We start from the raw sequence: 19601 nt of genomic DNA on the forward strand, positions 1-19601 counted from the left end.
GCAAACTTTGTGTCACTTGTTCCCAAGTTACTTTAGAGAAATGTATACAATTGGCAATATGCATGTGAAAGTTTTACCAAATCAGTTAAGGTACCATGGATCTATTTCAAGTCACTCCACAATTCACACCGGATTGTGCGAAGTCGGTGAGGGTTATTTGGCTACAGGTTCAATATGAACATAAAGCTTTGATCTGCATGTGTCCATATTGAGGGACAGTATTGAAAGTGGGAGTCAGTATTTGTATTTGATAAACTCAAGGGAAGGGCAGAGTATGAATGTTGCCACAGTGCCAGTAACCACTCGGGTAAATATTTTTGTTCCTTTCTCTTGAATCTTCTCTTTCTTTTCAACAGGAAAATGTCTCATCCAAAACTTGTTCAGCTGCTTGGTGTATCCACCCAACAAATGCCCATATTTCTTGTGTTCGAGTACATGGAGCATGGCAGCCTGAATGACTATCTACGTAGAAACAAAGGGACACTGTCAATGAGTATAGCTCTTGGGATGTGCCAGGATGTCTGCGAGGGCATGGAATATCTGGAGGCCTCTAATTACATTCACAGAGATCTAGTAAGGACCACTGCCTCATTGCACCTCTAGCTTCCTTGTGTCTAAAGGCAATAACGCATAGCAGCCAATCAAATTCATCCAGTTCAACAGCTAAAAACAACAGTTTGGATGTTTAAAGTGAAAGTTCACCTTTCAGGAAGATTTTCAGGAAACCCCCTATGGAGTGTTATATCAAAAGGATAGTACATACCATTGCTGCTCTTATTGGAAATGCTGAAGGCTCTCCCATTCCAGATGCAGCTTTTTTGGGCTCTATCCAGAAAAGGCATTGGTTCCCCATACCTCTCTGTCCTGAATTTCACTATACATAATTTCTTTATATTGTATCACTTAACTTCACTATATTGCACTGCTTTGGGCCATTCATACTGTGTGTACGGGCACAGTGCGTCCGTTCCTTGCTCCAGCTAATTCTAGTAGCGGCCAATCTAGGCTTTTCAAACTTGCATGTGCGCAGTTTCGCTGGCTCCATTTCTAACTGAGTGCACTATTGAAATACAGCCCATCCTGCAAACTGTAGGACAGAAAGATATGGGGGCCTGTGCTTTTCTGGAGAGGACTCAAAACGGCTGCATCTGGAATGGGAGGACTTTTACCATTTCCAACAGGAGGACCTGTGGTATGTACTATTCATTGGATGTACAATTGCATAAGGGGAATTTCTGAAAACCTTCTAGAAAGGTGAAATTAAACTTTAAGATTGCCACAAGCTTCTATGTACTTCTATGTACTATGTAGCAGGGGCGGACTGACCATTTGGAAACTCGGGCACTGCCCGAGGGCCCGGGGTCAGTAGGGGGCCCCATGAGATGCCCCTGGTACCTTTTTCATAGGCTTTTTTGAGTTTGGGCAAGGACACAGGGGCCCCATGATCCCCTATTGCTCAGGGGCCCCATGAGTTGTCAGTCCGCCCCTGCTATGTAGTGCAAGGTTCTACTTCAACTTAAGTTTGGTACAGCTAACGCAGATTGTACAGTCCAATTGTAACTGACTGTACTGAGGGTTGGATCACCCAGATGGTTAGTTGCAGTGCGCTACTACGCTTTGCATGCTGCTCTTTTTAGTAGACTGCCTTGTTAGTGTATAACCTACACTATATATCTCATAACCTTTGTTGAATTGTTACTCTTCTGCATACAATTATAATGCTGCTCTGAGTATTAATATTTTCCTGTGTCACAGGCTGCTCGGAACTGTCTTGTTGGAGAGTCATTGGTGGTTAAAGTTTCAGACTTTGGGATGACTAGGTAAGAATTCTTGGTCTGTTTATAACGTATTATATGTTTTTGTTTTTAATAAGGCTCCCCATAGATTGGCAGATATCTTGCCTATATCCATCTTAAGAGCAGGGGCAGACTGACCATTCAGAAACTCGGGCACTGCCCGAGGGCCCGTGGTCAGTAAGGGGCCCCATGATATGCCCCTGGTACCTTTCATAGGCTTTTTTGGGTGTGGTTCGAGTGTGGGCCAGGACACAGGGGCCCCATGATCCCCTATTGCCCGGGGGCCCCATGAGTTGTCAGTCCGCCCCTGCTTAAGAGTATTAATGTATATCAATTGGTGAACACCTCCTACTGTGTCAATGTGTATTATTATTGATCAGGTATCCTCATCCCTATCATAGAAACCACTGTATCAAAAATTGGGTCTATACTAATAGTACACTGACTGACTAAAGAAAAACCACTGACTGTTGTTTACATACATTTCTAAAAGCATCCTATTTATTATCCAATAAGAACATAGTATAGTGAATGTCTTATGATGATCATCCTTTAAATCCAATAAAATCAAAGCTACATACATAAACAGTTTTCATAGTAACAACCATATGACAGTATACTTATAACATATTGGCTAAATGGTTAGCACTTCCACCTGACAGTACTAGGGTCATTGGTTCAAATCCCAGCCACAGCACCACCTGCCTGGAGTTTGCATGTTCTCCCTGTGCCTTCCCACTCTCCAAAGACATGCTGGTAGGTTAATTGGATTCTGTCTAAATTGTCCCTAGCATGTGTATGTATGAATGTGAGTTAGGGACCTGATTGTACGCCCCTTTTATGATTATTTATTAAATTATAATTTATGATTTCGTGTTTCAAATTTTAACATACCCGGAATGTTTACTAGATTCTTGTTCGGACAGATTTCAGTGAGTTATTCCTAAAAGTTACAGGCCTACAATAAAAAAAATACATATTTCCATGCACAAAAATGTACCGCTTTGAACACAAAAATATGGACATAATCAGACCGCTAGGGAGGGAGGTTAACTCGATTCTGTCCAAATTGGCTAGTATGTGTGAATGTGAGTTAGGGACCTTAGATTGTAAGCTCCTCGAAGGACAAGGACTGATGTAAATGTACAATACAGCTGTAAAGCGCTGAGTAAATTGACAGCACTAAATAAGTTCCTGAAAATAAATAAATAAATAAACATGCATGACTATTAACTTACAGAACTATCAACAATGCTAGAATCTATGCAGCTATTACAGCAGCAGGGTTGACAATGCTGCAGTGATTTTAGAGCAAAAGGGAGGGTGTTGTCACCCTATCAAATAAAGTGCCTATCCAATTATTGTTTTGGCTGGATCTACAGGTAAAAATGTTCTAAGGGGTATTTATAGTTTTACTATATATTTTTTAAAACCCAATTGAAATCTCAAATTTTATGATCACTTTATAATCCTGTTCCCATTATATTTTATGATTTGTGACTGATTTTTGCTTTGAAATGCTTAAAAATATATTTTCCTGCCCTGCTCTATGCAATGTATAATTGGATCTGACGTGGGAAATCTCTGATTGTTAACCATTCTTTTAGGACCCTGAGCTGTCTGTAACTTTTAGACACATCATAACCTGTTCACATTTTTCTAGGTTTGTCCTGGATGACCAGTACACCAGCTCATCAGGCAGTAAATTTCCAGTGAAGTGGTCAGCTCCAGAGGTCTTCCAGTATGGACACTACAGCAGCAAATCAGACGTGTGGGCTTATGGTATGACTTGTACTTAGCAATTCCAGTTGCTTTGTTGAAAATTATTTTTTAAAATGTTGTGAGCAGTCAGTAGAGATGAGCTTAAGGCTTAAGCGTGAGGTCCCAACCCCCCCCCCCCCAAAAAAAAAAATCAGTCCTAGACCCTTGTTACCCCTTTGACAAAGTACCCCTTCTCCCATGTTGAGCATATGCGGCCTGGTATGGTTCAGGAGGAGCATGCTCATTCCCAAACCCCCCCCCTCTCCCACTCTGTTTCTGGCTTGCCAGGGTCTGGTGCATTTTTTTTATTTATTTATTCATTTTTGTGTGTGATCCCCCTTTAAAATTCATATCAGACCTAAGGGTTATCTTTATTAGACTTTCATCTGGGATAAGGGTTTGGTATATATGAAGGGAATCCCTGGCCGCCTTGCTTACAAACAGAGCGAAGCAGCTGGGAACTGTCATTTTGCTGGCAATTTAAACACACTTTCGTCTTTGTAAATGTTAGTGTTGCTGTAGTAGGTTGTATACGTCGTACAGATGCATCACTTCACAGGCAGGATCAAGGTATCTCCCAGACATGTTATTTAAAGGGATTTTATATGGTTTGAAGGTTTCACTTTAGGCATTACTAAAATTGCTGCTCACTGCCAATTGAAAATGTAAAAATTATATTTTTTTTCTTTGGTACATGTCCCCCAGGGGAGTGCTGCTGAGTAATCCCCCCTCTTAACATTTGTTTGACATCCCTTAGCATACTAGAAAATGTCCATTACTGTGTTTTTTAACATTGAGCTCCCATTGACTCAAGTGAGGTTCATATTTGGCACCCAGATTTTAGTCTGGTGTGCTGAGCCTGCCCTGCACTATGTTTGGCTCACTAGTGGTCATCTTCAAGCAGACAACTTCCAGAGAGGCTTTCTGCCCATATTTATATTTTCACAGCAAACAAAAACAAAAGAGGTTCCCTCACAGGATTATACCTGGACAGAGATAGAGGGTTGAACAAAAAAAAACTGACTCAATGAGCTATTGTATTCTGACAGCAGACAGACTTGCCCGCCATCAGAATACATTGATCAGTGCTGCAGACTATAGCCTGCAGTGCTGATCCAGCAGGGAAACTCTGACAGGTTGGTTGTACAGAAGTCAATCAGTAGTCCACCCCTGCTTCACACTGATGCTACCTGCCCTGGCCAGTGAGGGTTTATAGCCTGTGGCATCCTAACCAGGTTTTCAGTTCTGATATGATCTGTATGTGCTAGACCCAGCCATAGAGAATGAAGGCTATCCTGTATGTCTTGAGCTTACTATGGAGACAAATGTTTCTGTCTGGGACTAGATGTGAATGTGGAAAGTTTATTTTGCTATAAGTCCAGTTTAGTACAAGCAAGAGAGACTAAAGATAATGTATATATGGCAATATATACAGTATGTGTTTGTGTTTAGTAAATATATATATACAATTTGTACACAGCCAGATGAGTATCATTAAATGCTGAACAACACAGCTACTCTCAGGCTAACATAGCTCATATTTATATCCTGTGCAGGTGTTCTGGTTTGGGAGATATTTAGTGAAGGAAAGACTCCTTTCGAACACCTTAGCAATGCAGATGCAGTGAAGGAAATAATATCTGGATTGAGACTCTTCAAGCCTAAACTGGCCACAGAAAGAGTGTACCAGCTCATGCATGGCTGTTGGCAAGAGGTAAGTGGCCAGGGTTGTCAGATGTGCACTGCAACCAGAAGACGCAGTTCCGTTTGTGCTTTGTTACCATACAGGAACTGGAGACACAAGACATACAGTAGTTGATTTACTAAAACAGAAGCATGCAAAAACTGGTACAGCTCTGCATAGAAGTCAATGAAGTCAATCAGCTTCCAGGTTTTATTGTCAAAGCCTAATTGAACAAGTTGAAGTGAGAAGCTGATTGGCTACTATGCACAGTTGTACCAGATTTTGAACTCTCCAGTTCTAGTAAAGCTACCCCACAGTGTCTGTATGAACAGTCTGCAGTCAGTTGTAGGCAGCTGTACACTGTTTTAGACATACCTGTGAAAAGTGTGGCAAAGTAGATGATGTATTACATAGACACCACATAATGTTGCTTTGTATACATAAAGTAAAAGCACATGCACGCTATACATGCGCTCTTTGCAAACAGTTGGCATCCACCATAGTCAAGTTGAAAATGGAGAGATTAAAAGAGGAAGACTTGGAGTCTTCCATCAATGGGCAAAGTGGCACCCAGTGGATTACGGAGCCCGGTACTTAGGGCCTGGTGATCATGATCACATTCAAACCAACGACCCTTCTGCCTAGCAGTACCAGGGTCATTGGTTCGAATCACAACCACGGCACCACCTGCCTGGAATTTGCATGTTCTCCCTGTGCCTGCGTGGGTTTCCACCGGGTACTCCGGTTTCCTCCCACACTTCAAAGACAAGCTGGTAGGTTAATTGGCTCCTATCTAAACTGACTCTAGTATGTGTATGTATGAATGTAAGTTACGGACCCTAGATTGTACGCCCCTTGAGGGTTAGGGACCAATGTGAATGTAATATATATATATATATATAAGTGCTGCGTACATTGAGATCGCTATATAAGTACCTGCAATAAATAAAACTGTATTTGCTTGGGTCAATCTTTCGCTTCGCAATTGGCAGTATGAAGGTAGTCTGAAAAGATTACTGTCCAACACGGAAGGAGTGATCCCACAAACATGAAACCTTATCACTGTAACTAGCCACTCTTCCACATGTTCAGCACTGAAAATGGCACATGCACGCTATACATGCGCTCTTTGCAAACAGTTGGCACCCACCATAGTCAAGTTAAAAATGGAGAAAGTAGAAGAGGAAGGCTTGGAGTCTTCCATCAATGGGCAAAGTGGCACCCACTGGACACAGTGGATTACAGATCCCGGTACTAGGGGCCAGTGATCATTATCACAGTATCAACAAAGCTGTTATGAATAAATTAATTAATAACAGCTGTGTTTCCTATACTGTGATTAGCCAACAGCTATCACAAGGTACCTGGGCCAATCACAGCACCCTGAAAAAACAAAATCATTGATGACCTCCTCAGAGTAGTGCAGTGTTATTATGATGACACTGAACTACTCTAATGAAAGTATGTAATAAAAAATGAAAACAAAATGTTAAAAATTGTCACCAGTCAGTGTCCCTGATCACTGCCACATCAGTCATATGATGATGCTGTACTGCACTAGTGACAGTATGTAAAAAAAATTTGAAAAAGATTTTATTCAGTTTCTTTCTTGACAAAAAAATTACAACTTTAAAAAATGTGCCATGCCTCAGACAGTTTACTTTCCAAAAAGGGTACATTTAGGGGGAAATTGCATTTTAGGGCCTCAAGAAATGAGATGTCAGGCTGTCAGTACATCAGGACTGATCAATTTTCAGATCTATATACTATAGTTTGTAGACTCTATAAATTTCACACAAACCAATTAACATACGCTTATTGGGATTTTTTTTTTTCAAAGACAATTGGTGACAAAATTTGATTTTATTGGATATTTTTTATAACAGAAAGCTTTTTTTTCTTTCAAAATTGTCTGTCTTTTTTTTCATTTATATCGCAAAAAAATAAAAATCCCAGTGGTGATAAAATAGCACCAAAAGAAAGCTCTATTTGTGTGAAAAATAAAAAATTTAATTTGTGTACAGTGTTGCATGATCGAGCAATTGCCAGTTAAAGTAGCGCAGTACTGAATAACAAAATATGCCCTGGTCATGAAGGGGGTAAAAGTGATTATTAAACACTCATAAGAGGTACACATAACATAAGATTATATATACAAAATGACAAAATGCATATTATCAGTCACCCTTATTGAGACTCCCCCTTTTATTGATAGGTGGGCTAAAGTCCCCCCTCCCTCACTCCATACTTCCCAATATATTCTTTAGCAATTATCTGAGACAAATAATCATTTCAGTTAAATATCTGTGACCTCTCACAGTACTTTATTAACAGGACTAACTTTTATAACGAATGCTTATGGAGTGGAAGAGATACGGGCTAGAAATGGACATGCAGTCTGTAGGCTGCAGATAACAATATTAATTGTGCCTTGTTAACCCTAGATTCACACCTAAGTGTTTTACGCAGCATTTTATGTTTTGCAGAAACGCAGTACAGTCCATTTAACATGATTTCCTATGGGACAGGTTCACATCTCTGCGTTTTCACCCGGTGCGTTTTTTGAAAAGGGTCAGGGACTTTTTTGAATGCAAAAAGTTGCGTTTTTTGTTCTATAGACTTCAATGGAAACGCTGCAAAAAAGCATGTATAGAATTTTTGCCAATTTTTGATGCGTTTTAAGCCCTGGTTCACATATATGCGGCCGTGCGCAGGCATGAGAGCCCATTCATTTGAATGGACTCTAGTGCCCCGTGACACGCAGAGAAGAAGTTCCTGCACTTCTTCTGAAATCACAGCCCACACGGGAAACTCGTTTCCCAGTACGGTTGCATTTTCCAGTGTGGGCGGTGTGCCATTAGAATCTAATGGCACCTGCCTGCGGGTCTGTATTTCTCTGTGTGGGTGGTGCGGCTGCACGGATTTTTGTGCAGATCCGCAGCGGCACCACCCGCACAGATGTGAACCTAGCCTCAAAAAAAAAAAAAATCAAAAACATGGCAAAAACGCAGGAGCAAAAACACAACGCAAAACGCAATGCAGAAACGGCTCAAACACAAAACCTAGCCTAAGTCATTTATCCAATTTGATATTATAGCTTCGTCTTGCTAACTTGTGTATCACAAATAGGTATTCAGCTGTGTGGTACCACACCAAAGTAACTGCTAATGTCTATTCTCTTTTCATTCAATAACAGAAAGCAGAAATGCGTCCAAGCTTCAGCCGTCTTATGAGAGAGATCACAGACCTTGTGGAATCTGAACTGTGACCAGACTGAGGATTTTGGAAGATTTGACCTAAATGGGGCATTACATTTATAAGCTAGTTTCCAATAGGGCTAGGAGTACACAGAGAGAAGGAGGGGTAACAGTCTGTCTAAAAGCGGTAGTAAATCACGGCCAATGAAAAGAAAAATCCCTTGCAAGGTAAAGGCATAATGTGTTAGCATGCATCGCATACTAGCACATTATGCACAACTTACCTTAACCCCTTCACGCCGGCTGCACGCAAATGTGCGGCCTCCCGGCATCTGGGCCTAGACGCAGAGCGGCCGCACATTTGCGTTCATGTAACAAAAAACATATGTACTGAGAGCGCGCGCCCTGCGTGCTCCCAGCACACATGTGCGGTACTCACAGAAAGGTCCCGGTCTGCTTTTTCGATCAGAATCTTTCCAGATCATGTGACCGGCCGTGACGTCACGGTGGCCACATGACACTAAGCCAAGCCCCATCCCACCCACCTCCCGGCGCAAGAACTCCTCTTCATGCCGGGATGATATGGCGTGAAGGGGTTAAAATCAAGCCCTCTAGCGGAGCGCTGTCTTGTGGAGGCTTCACCTGTTCCTGCTTTCGGGTTCACAAGCTCCAGTCATCTGGATGGCTGAGCCGCGATGACGTCACTCCCGCGCAACAGGTATGCCATTCATTCAAAGAGCATGCACCGGCTGTAGAAAAAAAACCCTGAATATCTCCTAAACCGTGCACGTTTAGGAGATATTCATTTTACCTACAAGTAAGCTTTATTATAAGCCTACCTTTTGGTAAAAATGAACAAAGTGGTTTTACTACCACTTTAAAAGGACTTCCAGCTTTCATTATGGATTTTCCCTTCCTCCTGAACCCCTAGATATATGATACAACTACTGCAGAATTTATGTTTTCATGTTATCACTTGCATTGTGGGTTTTTGCTATCAAGGAAATTGCGTTCTTCTGCTTCCTGTGAGCTTTGAAAGCTGCATTCTTGCTGTGAAAAAAGTTAGGGTGTAGATAATTAATATAGATAACAAACGTATTATTATACAGGATTTATATAGCGCCAACAGTTTGCTCAGCACTTTTCAATATAAAGAGAGACAATACAGTTCAATACAAGAAGGTTAGGAGGGCCCTGCTCACAGGAGCTTACAATCTGCGATGTGGTTAATTGGAGATATTTTGTATTGACTAATTGAAAAAAGCACAATTTAAACTGGACGGCTTCTATTATAACACATGAAAGCGAAGTGATGGTTAAAAACTAGGATTACCTGTACATTGCATTTTGAGGTGCCAGGGAATATGGTATCAACTGCTCCGAGGGACTTGCATTCATTTTACATTTTGCTCCAAAGACAAGTTCACTTTAAAGGGACAAGAAAAGAGTTTGTGCTGCCATCTGCTGGTCAGAAGTGGTACTGCAAATTTGATGTTATTTGCAAAGAGACATGGCTTGACAGTTCATTGTATATGTGGTACAGTATTTATTATAGTTTTTAAATATTTCATTAAATAAGCAGAAATCCTTGTTATTTTAGCTTTGTATGTAGGTTTTATTTTTTTTATTATGGGGAGGAGACTTAAAAATGTCTTGAAAGTTTCTGAATGAGCATACAGGTAAATCCGACCATTAAGAGCCCCTAGATCGGAGACAATCATCTCCTGATCCAACTGAATGTTGTTAGATCAGGAAACAATCTTATGTCTACCTGTGAGCTGAAACAATTGTCTCTTGCCAGCTGATGGCTACTGTTCCTTTAATGCAGTGATCTCCAAACTGCTGCCCTTTGCTTGCCTTTATCCAGCCTTTGAGGCATTATTCCTTCCACTAGAACCAAAAATGGGGCATAATTCCTTCCACTGACAACAAAAATGGAGTACTATGCCCTCCACTAGCACCAACAATGGGGCATAATTCCTGCCACTGACAACAAAAATGGGGTACTATTCCCTCCACTGGCACCAACAATGGGGTACTATTCCTCCCACTGACACCAGCGATGGGGCATAATTCCTGCCACTGACACCAAGTATTTTTCCACCAATATCAAAGATGGGGCATTGTTTATTCCCACTGGGCACAGTCCAGCCCCCCTAAAGTCTGAAGGACAGTAAACTGGCCCTTTCTTTAGAAAGTTTGGAGACCCCTGCTTTAAAGGATAAGTTCACCTTTGGGTATATACCCGTTTCTAGGGTGGAACATGTAACATGTTCCCAATGCTACAGCCGCTGCCTGACCCTCCCCCTCTATGTGATAGAGAAGAAGTTCCCTGTACAAGCTGTCGTTAATTTAAAAACAGCTCCACCCACACGGCCATGTCATTCATTCAGGAGTTCTGTGAGTGAATGAATGAACTACAAGTACCGACATCCTTTGTGGATGTTTACTTGTAGTTCTCAATGAACTATCACAGCACTGTGAAGCGCCATGATAGTTCACTGATTCCTCCTGTCAGTATATCTGCTTGCCTGTACATCCCAATATACTGACAGTCTGCAGGAGACCTGCATGGCACCAGCAATCTGCCTATCACTGGTACAATGCTTTCCATGCTCCTAAAACAAAAAATAATAAATCCACATTTTTTTACCTGCAAAAAAAATGTGAATTTATTATTTTTTGTCAAAAGGTGAACTTATCCTTTGAGGTAAAGCTGTTGTCAGGAAGGTCTAAAGAACCATTGTTCTAATGAGCAAAACATTTGCCGAAAGGGGGTAGGAGTTCACCAAGTTGTATTGCTTTAACATCAATAGAGAAAACTCAGGTTACCAACACGGCAGGGCTAGTAAATCTCAGGACAGTTTTTTTTCTGAGAATTACAAATCCTTTGGAAGATAATACAGCTCTATTTCAAATGTTTGTTTAGCTCAGGGGTGTCCAACCTGCGGCCCATGGGCCACATGAGGCCCAAGACGAAGAAGGCTATGAATGTGGCCCAACTCAAAATCGTAAATATACTTTAAAAATGTTGATTTTTGGGGGGGGAATTTTTTGCAAAAATACGTTTACACTTAGTGAACATATGTGCCCAAAAAAAGTTGACAGTGTCTCTTTTCTGACCTTTTATACATTTTATCTTTTCAAAATAAAATCTCCCACTCTTCACAATCACACCTTATTCATGTCATCAGTTTTCAGTAGCACCTATTTTTGTGAGCAACTATATTCAGGGATGAAACACAAAAAGCTCAAAATTAGAACCAAAATATCTGATGAGCACCTTGAGAATTCATTGAGAATTGCTACTACATCCATCCATCCAGATATTGATGTGTTAGTTTATCACAGTGTCAAATATTACATTAGTTTTATGCTGCCCTCTTTTATTTGTATTATAAAAAAATTACAAAAAAATAACGTTTTATTACTCAGATAGGTACATTGCCTATATCAGTGATGGTTAACTTGTGATCTGCCAACTTTTTCTGCTCATCAGCTATCCTTTATTGTTAGTGTGTTTTATATGTGACCCAAGACAATTACTCTTCTTCCAGTGTGGCCCAGGAAAGTCAAAAGGTTGGACACCCCTGGTTTAGCTGTTTGCCTGGAGCGCAGATTTACCTGCCCAGCCCCTTTAAGGCCCTTTTCACACAGGGAAGAATCCCCTTTTCTCAGCATGGAACCTATCCACTGATCCCCTACTGTGCAGGTCTGTGTCCGCTCAGTTTATACAGAGCGGCCATGGAGACAGCTGTATAGGTGGTCGGATGTAAATGGACTGGCTGTCAGTTTACATCTGACTGCCTTCTGATCTGATCCACCCAGACAGAGAGGAATGAATTCCTTTCCTTTTTTTCTTTTTAGTGGATCAGATCAGATATGTGGTAGTGGGTGTAAATAGGTGTGCCAGTCCATAGGAGTACATGGACCATATGATCAGATCAGAATAAAAAACTGACAGGCGGACCTGATTAGATTGCCCGTATGAACAGGGTCCAATAGGGTCTGTACACCCAGGGGGCAAGAAGGATCGACCAATCATGTGACCTCTGTCATTGGCTGTCACATGATCAGAAGCTGATTCTGCCGACGTCCAATCATTAGTACTGGCGGAGAGCTGTCTCTGACAGCTTGGTACCTGTGCTAGATATGTAGTAAGCATGCTCTCAGCACAGAAAGTTCTGCCGCTTACGGACTCCTATGTGTGGGCATTAAGTATAGTGTTTGTGTGGGCATAATGCATAGTATTTGTCATGATAATCAATATTTTTGGCCATGTGATAGTTGCTTTCAGCTCTTCTTGGTTCTGTTTGCTATAGCTTGTTGAATTGAGCCATATGAGCCTTCCATTTTCATTGGTCCATGACATTGGTGCACACATGTCCCAGAAGATTAAAGTGGAACTCCTGGCAGAAAAAATAAATATTGGTAGCCCCCCCATCCCTCTTGTATATATCACTTGTTTTTTCTAGGGGTGCTGTGATAGAGTGCAGTAGTGGCCCTTCTCCACAGTTTGGTAGTCTCCCTACAAGCAAGATGACCAGTTCCCTCACAGACGATACTGTTCCCTGACTGTGCAGCCCCCACCCTGCTGACATTGCGTACAATGCAGAATCAGTGGTTCTGCATTGTATGTGACTATGTCAGTGCCTCTTCCCCCACGGGATTGAGGTGCAAGGTCAGTATTTGTCTCTAGTTCAGAGGTCTACAAACTTTTGAGTTTACTGGCCTTCAAACTTTACGGAGGCTGGACTGTGGCCAGTGGGAATAGAAAATGCCCTGACATTGATGCCATAGGCTTGTATTCAGGGGGAGTAAAAAAATGGCATCATTGGTGTCAGTGGGAGGAATAAAGCCACATAATTGGTGTCAATGGGAGAATTAGTTCCCCAACTCTGGTGTCAGTGGGAAGAATAGTAACCAATTGCTTGTATCGGTGGAAGGAATAGTACCCCATATTTTGTGTCAAAGGAAAAGTGCCTCGTACCAGTGGAAGAAATATTGCCCAAAGGGCCGGATACAGGTAAGCAAAGGGCCACATCTGGCCCACGGGCTGAAGTTTGGAAACCCCTACTCTATTTAAAGAATATGAGCAGTATATTATGTGCTTGTGGAGGGGCTGGCAGTATTTTTTTGGGGCTCAAGCCTGGTATTGGCCATGAGTGAGATTTTGCTACATGTTTTTGACATTCTGGGGTCAGGATATATAAATATAAATCTTTTGATTACAGTGCATGAATGTTTATGTAACTTCTGAAGTGCAGCACCTATACATGGTTTTCATTGTAAATTGCTTGGACTTTGAAATGTAAAGGAATAACAATTTTCAGAGTGTCAGACATTGGACTGTCTATTCATTTATCTCCAATTGCAAGTAAAGGAAGTGAAATGGTTAACATGTTTTTATTTTGTATTTTTGACAGCCCTGTTTTTAAAACAATTATTTTTCATTAGACTGGAGTTTTTTAAGTTCACTTTTTTGGACATAATTTCACTTTCCATAATAAATAGAGGCCTTTTCTAGTATATTTTCTACCTATTCCATCACAATATGCTTATCACTCACTTACCTAGTCCTTGGCAGCTTTGACTCTTCACCTCTCAGTTCAACATTTTAAAAAATGCTTTCTGAGCTCATCACTTCCTGTATCATCGTGTGACCTTCCAGGAAACTTCATATCCCAGCATGCACTGCCTTACTTCATCACAGAATAGGGCCAGTTTATCACTCTTGTCCACACCTCCCTCATTACTATACCACCTCTTATTTTTATTTCCACCAACTTTCCTACTTCTTACTTTAAGGTGACCAAACACCATACAACCTGATTGTATGATCTATCATCAACTATGTAGTGCAAGGGCCTGCCTGCTTTTATACAAATTGAATGGATTAATAAGGTGGGTTCTCCTATTACATAGTTTTGGTAAATTTAGAGGAAATTGTACAGAGATTTCAGATGTCAATGTTCTTGTAATCCAGATCCAGTTCAGGGAGAGGGAGGGTGAAAACACACCAATTTCACCTTCAGGTCTCATTCACACAGTGTAGTAGGAACGCACATTTTTATGGTACAATGGTACATTTTAAGAACAATGGGCTGCAAACACAGCACAGTATGAGGAAAGAACAAACAGAGGGCGCACAGGCCTAGTGCATTATCATAAAAAGTGTTTAATAAGAAATAAAGTAGGTGTTGTACTCACAAACGACAATAAAGTCAAGGCACATCATAAAGAACAGCTGGGTCAACACCGCGCTGAGTAACAGTCCGCAATAGGGAGTGTAGACATCCAATAGACTACCGCGTTTCGAAGACTTGCCTCTTCCTCAGAGCCAACTGACTAAATGTCTGCTCCCTCTTTTATATGCTCACTACTAGTTGAATCAAAGGTCACATGGGCCGTCCTGGACACTCCCCTATGCAGGTGGAGGGGTCACAGGGGCAATTGACATAGTATAAGTAAACACAAAAGATCTATAAAAATATATATAAATATATATGTATAAATAAAATCATGTTTAAAATCATTGAAACTAGTGACAATCATAAGAACCATAAAAAGTGTGCAAATAAAAAATAAATAAGTAGAAAATTACACATATGTATATTAAAAATCCTACCCTGGTGATGCACTGCACTGCTTGCATTTAAATAAATGGATGGATGGATGAATGACACCACAATGCTGCCTAGTGCTCTGCTTGCCATAAACAACCATGGGACATGGATTTAATGAAGAGAGTAGATCTGGAACCCAGCAGTGGCACTTATTAATTTATAGAAATGCAGCCTCCAGGGTGTGTACTATTACTCTAGTATAGTCAGATGTGATGAAACTTAAGCATGTGTGGCAATGCAGTGCACCATGGATGGATGTACATATACTATATACAGGGACAAAGGAGATAGGTCACTGTTTATATAAAACGTTACAAAAAACTTCTTAATATGGTTTACAAAGTTTAAATAAAATAAAATTAAATTAAATAAGTATTGTTACAGTACAATATAGTATAAAATCTGGTAAAATTGGTATAATGTTTGGTATATGTGTGTATGCATAAACATGGAAGCATAAGAAATATAAAAAATATAGGAAATAAATAAAAAAAAAATTCTATAAATAAAAAAATGTGTAAAAGATATATAGGTGTGTGTGTTATATATAAGAAATATATATGGACGTCAAAGGTGTTATGGAACAAGCACCTGCATGATGAGAAAGCAGTGCTCGGAGAGAGCTCCCTGGATCACATGCGTGTGTGTGTAACACATCCATATGAGTAACTGCTTTCTTGTAAAAAACATGTATATACATACATACATACATACACATACACACACATATATGGAAACTAAATGAAAAAATGGTGACCAATAAATGACCCATAGGCACAAGCGCCTGGGAATACGGTCGAGCACATGCGCCTAAGGGTGACACAATAAGTATGAAGTGAGCAACCTAGTGTGTAAGGATGCAGGGTAATGGTAGCTATACTGATGATACTATAGTAATCATAGCTGATGAAAATTAATATATCCAAAAATGTTTTTCCTGCAACACGATAGGGGAGCCCATTGATTTCAATGGGCTGCCCTAAACGCGACAAACACAGCACAGTAGCTCATGCAGCATTTTGGAGCATTGCGGCTTACACATTTTCTACTGAGCGTTTATTGCGTTTGGACAAAATACGCATTTGCTTTTGTGTTTTGGGTGCTGTGAACAATTAAAAGTGCAACTAGTTCATTTTAGGTGTATAAAAGGTGGCCATACACCATACAGATTGTATAATCTTTAGATTTACCAAAATTATATAATAGGAGGACACACCTATCTATCCCATCACTCTGTATCCAATCAGGTAGGCCCTTTCTGTACATAGTTGATGGTAGATCTAAAGGAGATTGTCCAATCAGATTGTATAGTATATGGTGAGCGTTATAGACTACCAGACTATAGTTTTTCTTCACATAGATTGTTATGTGATCGCTCAGGTCTTGCACACTGCCAAATGAACATTCTATGCAAGAAGAAGGTACAAAACTGTTAATGGCTGTTTGAAGAGGAAGAACAGTGCTCACTGGCATTGCCTGCATAGGAAAAGCATAGAACTACAGAGGTGGGTGGCAGCAATCTTCTGGAGGGGGAGGACAGGTGCAGGGTGTGTGTTATCGAGGTCACACAGGCTGCTGAACTACTTCCTTGTAATGGTTTTTCCATCTTAAATAATACATTTCAGGATGGGTAATGGAGGAGTTTTCTAAAGGAGACTGGAGGGTTGAGATGATGCCTGTCCTAGAAGACACAGAAGTTTTTTCTTTTCTGCAATAGAAGTACATTAATGGTATATTGATACATAGGGAAGGTGAAATTTAGGAAAAAAGTGAACTTCGCTTTTAATGGCCAACAGCATTGCCTGTCAAAGTACACATTACAACCCAAGACTGAAATGTAACTTAAATTGGACCAGTGGTTCATAATTACATAAACTCAAAAAATGTATTGCATATATAGATATTTATTTTAAGTTGTATTTTAAAATGTTCTAATAAAATTGCTTTCACAATCAAGCTGTTCTCCATTAGTTTTTTGTGTTTCTGGACCAGCTTTAATACTAGTTAGGCTATTTTCTATAAGGCTCCACTCACACTAGGTTTTTTCAAACTGCAGGTGGAATCACTTTGATTCGAAAACGCGCTGTAAAAGTGTGAAAATGCATTTTCAGGTGTCATTCATTTTGTTTCTGGTGGGATCGCAGCATGTTTTTTTCATGCAGCAATTGCACAAACAAAATTGCTAGATGTGATTTTGTTTGCATGATCGCATGCGTTTGCCGCACGAGAAAACACGCCTTGATCGCAGCATAAACTACCTGCGTTTTCAGGTGCCATTGAAATGTGCATCATCACACTTTTACAGCGCGTTTTCAAATTGTGGACGAAATCGTGGCAATTCCGCCTGTGATTTGAAAAAACCTAATGCGAATGGAGCCTGGAACTCTCAAGTCATTTTCACACTAAATTACTTTATGGTTTTTGCGCATGCTTTAGGAAAATGAGACTCAGTGCTGCGCTGCATGTGCTTCTGGGTGCCATTCAAAAGGAATGGTACCCCAACCCAGTGATACCTGTTAAGTGTGCTACCTTTACGTTGCAATAATGTACAACAAGGTGGAAGTGTAAATGGGTCCTCAAACTCTTTTTCAAATGGTGTATCACAAACCATGCTGACTCTTCCTCGTTAAAGAGCTTCAGTTCTGACAATTTTTTTATTTTAAAAGCACAAGATGTCTGTATATACCCTAATGCAAACCTGTACTTAAAGCAGAGCTCCACCCAAAAGGGGAAGTTCCTCTTTAAGACTTTGTCCCCCGCTCCGTGTTAAAGATTGGCACCTTTGGATAAGTTCGTTAAGGATTGGCACCCGAAATTGACAGGTACCCGCTCCCACCTCTGCTGCGATCGCCTAAGGTGATCGGAAGCGGAAGTTGTCCTCCTACCCTCACTCCCCATAGTATTCTGGGACACATGACAGAAGATTATGGGTCCATTCACAAAGCGCAGCACTACTCGCATAAATTTTAAATCCAGTAATGCATTGCACATGCTCAGTTGCTCTTCATTTTTAAGCACTGATGAATTTGCAGAAGCCAGTCTGCTGCCAGTGTTAAAGCGGAAGGAAACCCTCCTATCCTTTACAGCCAAGGAAACTTCTTCTGTTTGATCTGCAACTGCCATGCTGCTGCACATGATCAGTTATGATACCAGCCATTTGATGGTTGTACAGTGTGGTCCATAATTAGCAATCCCCGCATTCTAGGTATGAAACTGTTTTTTGAAACTGTTAAATCGATGGGTTTCTGCTTTATGATTTCCTGCTGTTCAGGGGCTCTGGGCTTCAGCAAAATGGCAGCCTCCAGCAAGAAGAAACAGGAACAATGCTGGACGCAATCTACAGCACACACTCTTTTTGGTAGCATGATCAGGGGTGGACTGACCATTTGGAAGCTCGGGCAATGCCCAAGGCCCTAAAGAACATTATTTTTTATCAAGTTGTTATGGGTAAAGTTCTGCTTTAAGCTCTTTTTCTTAAAGTGGAACTTGACATCATAAATAAAAATTTGCAAATAGGAAGATTGTATTTTTTTGTAATTGAAGAGACACACTTTATCTCCTCTGCAACAAAAGATTCTTATCTGGCTGTTCCCATTGTACGCTGCTCTGTGCACACAGTCAGTATAGTTCCACTTCCAAAGCAGAGTTCCACCTGAAAAAAAAAAAAAATAAAAGTCAGCAGCTACAAAAACTGTTGTTGCTGACTTTTAAAATACAGCCACTTACCTGTCCCGTGGTCCTGCGGTGTCCTCACCACCGCTGGTTTCACTGGCCGTCTTCTCTCCCTGACGCCGGCATCTTCAGTGTGGGCACCCGGCTGTGACAGCTTGTGGCTTCACAGCCGGGTGCCTACTGTGCATGCGCGAGAAGTGCTGCGCTTTGTGAATGGCCCCGTAGTCTTCTGGGACCTGTCACGTGTCCCAGAAGACTATGGGGAGGGAGGGGGGAAGGACAACTCCCGCTTCCGACCGCCTTACGTGGGAGCGAGTACCTGTCAAATTCGGGTACCCACCCCCCAAAGGTGCCAATCCTTAATGGGGAGCGGGGGGACAAAGACACAAAGACTTAAAGTGGAATTTCCCCTTTTGCGTAGAGCTCCGCTTTAAGTGCAGTAACCTATAGAAACCAATAAGAATTCATTCTGCTTATGTCCGAACAATACAATATTCTGATTTTATTTTATTTATTTCCATTGTTTATGTAGACCAAGAGCACATCAGTCCCCATTCCTCAAAGGAGTTTGCAATCTAATGTCCCTGGAACATTAGGGCAATTATAAGATTTCTTGGAATTTGGGATTTGAGGTTTTGGAATTCTGATTTGCTTCTATGGATTTCTTTTCTCCCACCACTGAGCAATATGCTTGGCTGTGTGGAACAGGATAAGTGAATTCACATATTCACTGTTAAGAATGTGCAAATACTATAATAATAAATAACTGTAACCTGGCCACAGGGTTTCAATAATGGCAGCCCCACCAACAACACATTATAACCTTCCATTTTCTCTCCTACCACTGCACAGAAATACCCAATAC

The 19601-nt window shown here is 40.9% G+C and overlaps 1 protein-coding gene across 3 annotated transcripts in view; it reads left to right on the forward strand.

Annotated features, from left to right (window-relative positions):
• Positions 1 to 17020, forward strand: part of ITK (IL2 inducible T cell kinase) — an 85067-nt gene extending 68047 nt beyond the window's left edge. For all 3 annotated transcript variants that reach the window (XM_089682844.1, XM_089682841.1, XM_089682843.1), the window contains 5 exons: positions 357 to 573; positions 1756 to 1820; positions 3460 to 3578; positions 5114 to 5271; positions 8438 to 17020. In XM_089682844.1, the coding sequence (XP_089538970.1) occupies positions 357 to 573; positions 1756 to 1820; positions 3460 to 3578; positions 5114 to 5271; positions 8438 to 8509 (631 nt within the window). In that variant the 3' untranslated portion in view covers positions 8510 to 17020. The remainder of the gene's footprint in view (positions 1 to 356; positions 574 to 1755; positions 1821 to 3459; positions 3579 to 5113; positions 5272 to 8437) is intronic.
• Positions 17021 to 19601: the final 2581 nt, after the last annotated feature.

The sequence above is a fragment of the Staurois parvus genome, unplaced genomic scaffold (assembly GCF_062004578.1).
Source record: "Staurois parvus isolate SC_StPar_1 unplaced genomic scaffold, SC_StPar_1.0 ptg000298l, whole genome shotgun sequence".
Taxonomy (NCBI): domain Eukaryota; kingdom Metazoa; phylum Chordata; class Amphibia; order Anura; family Ranidae; genus Staurois; species Staurois parvus.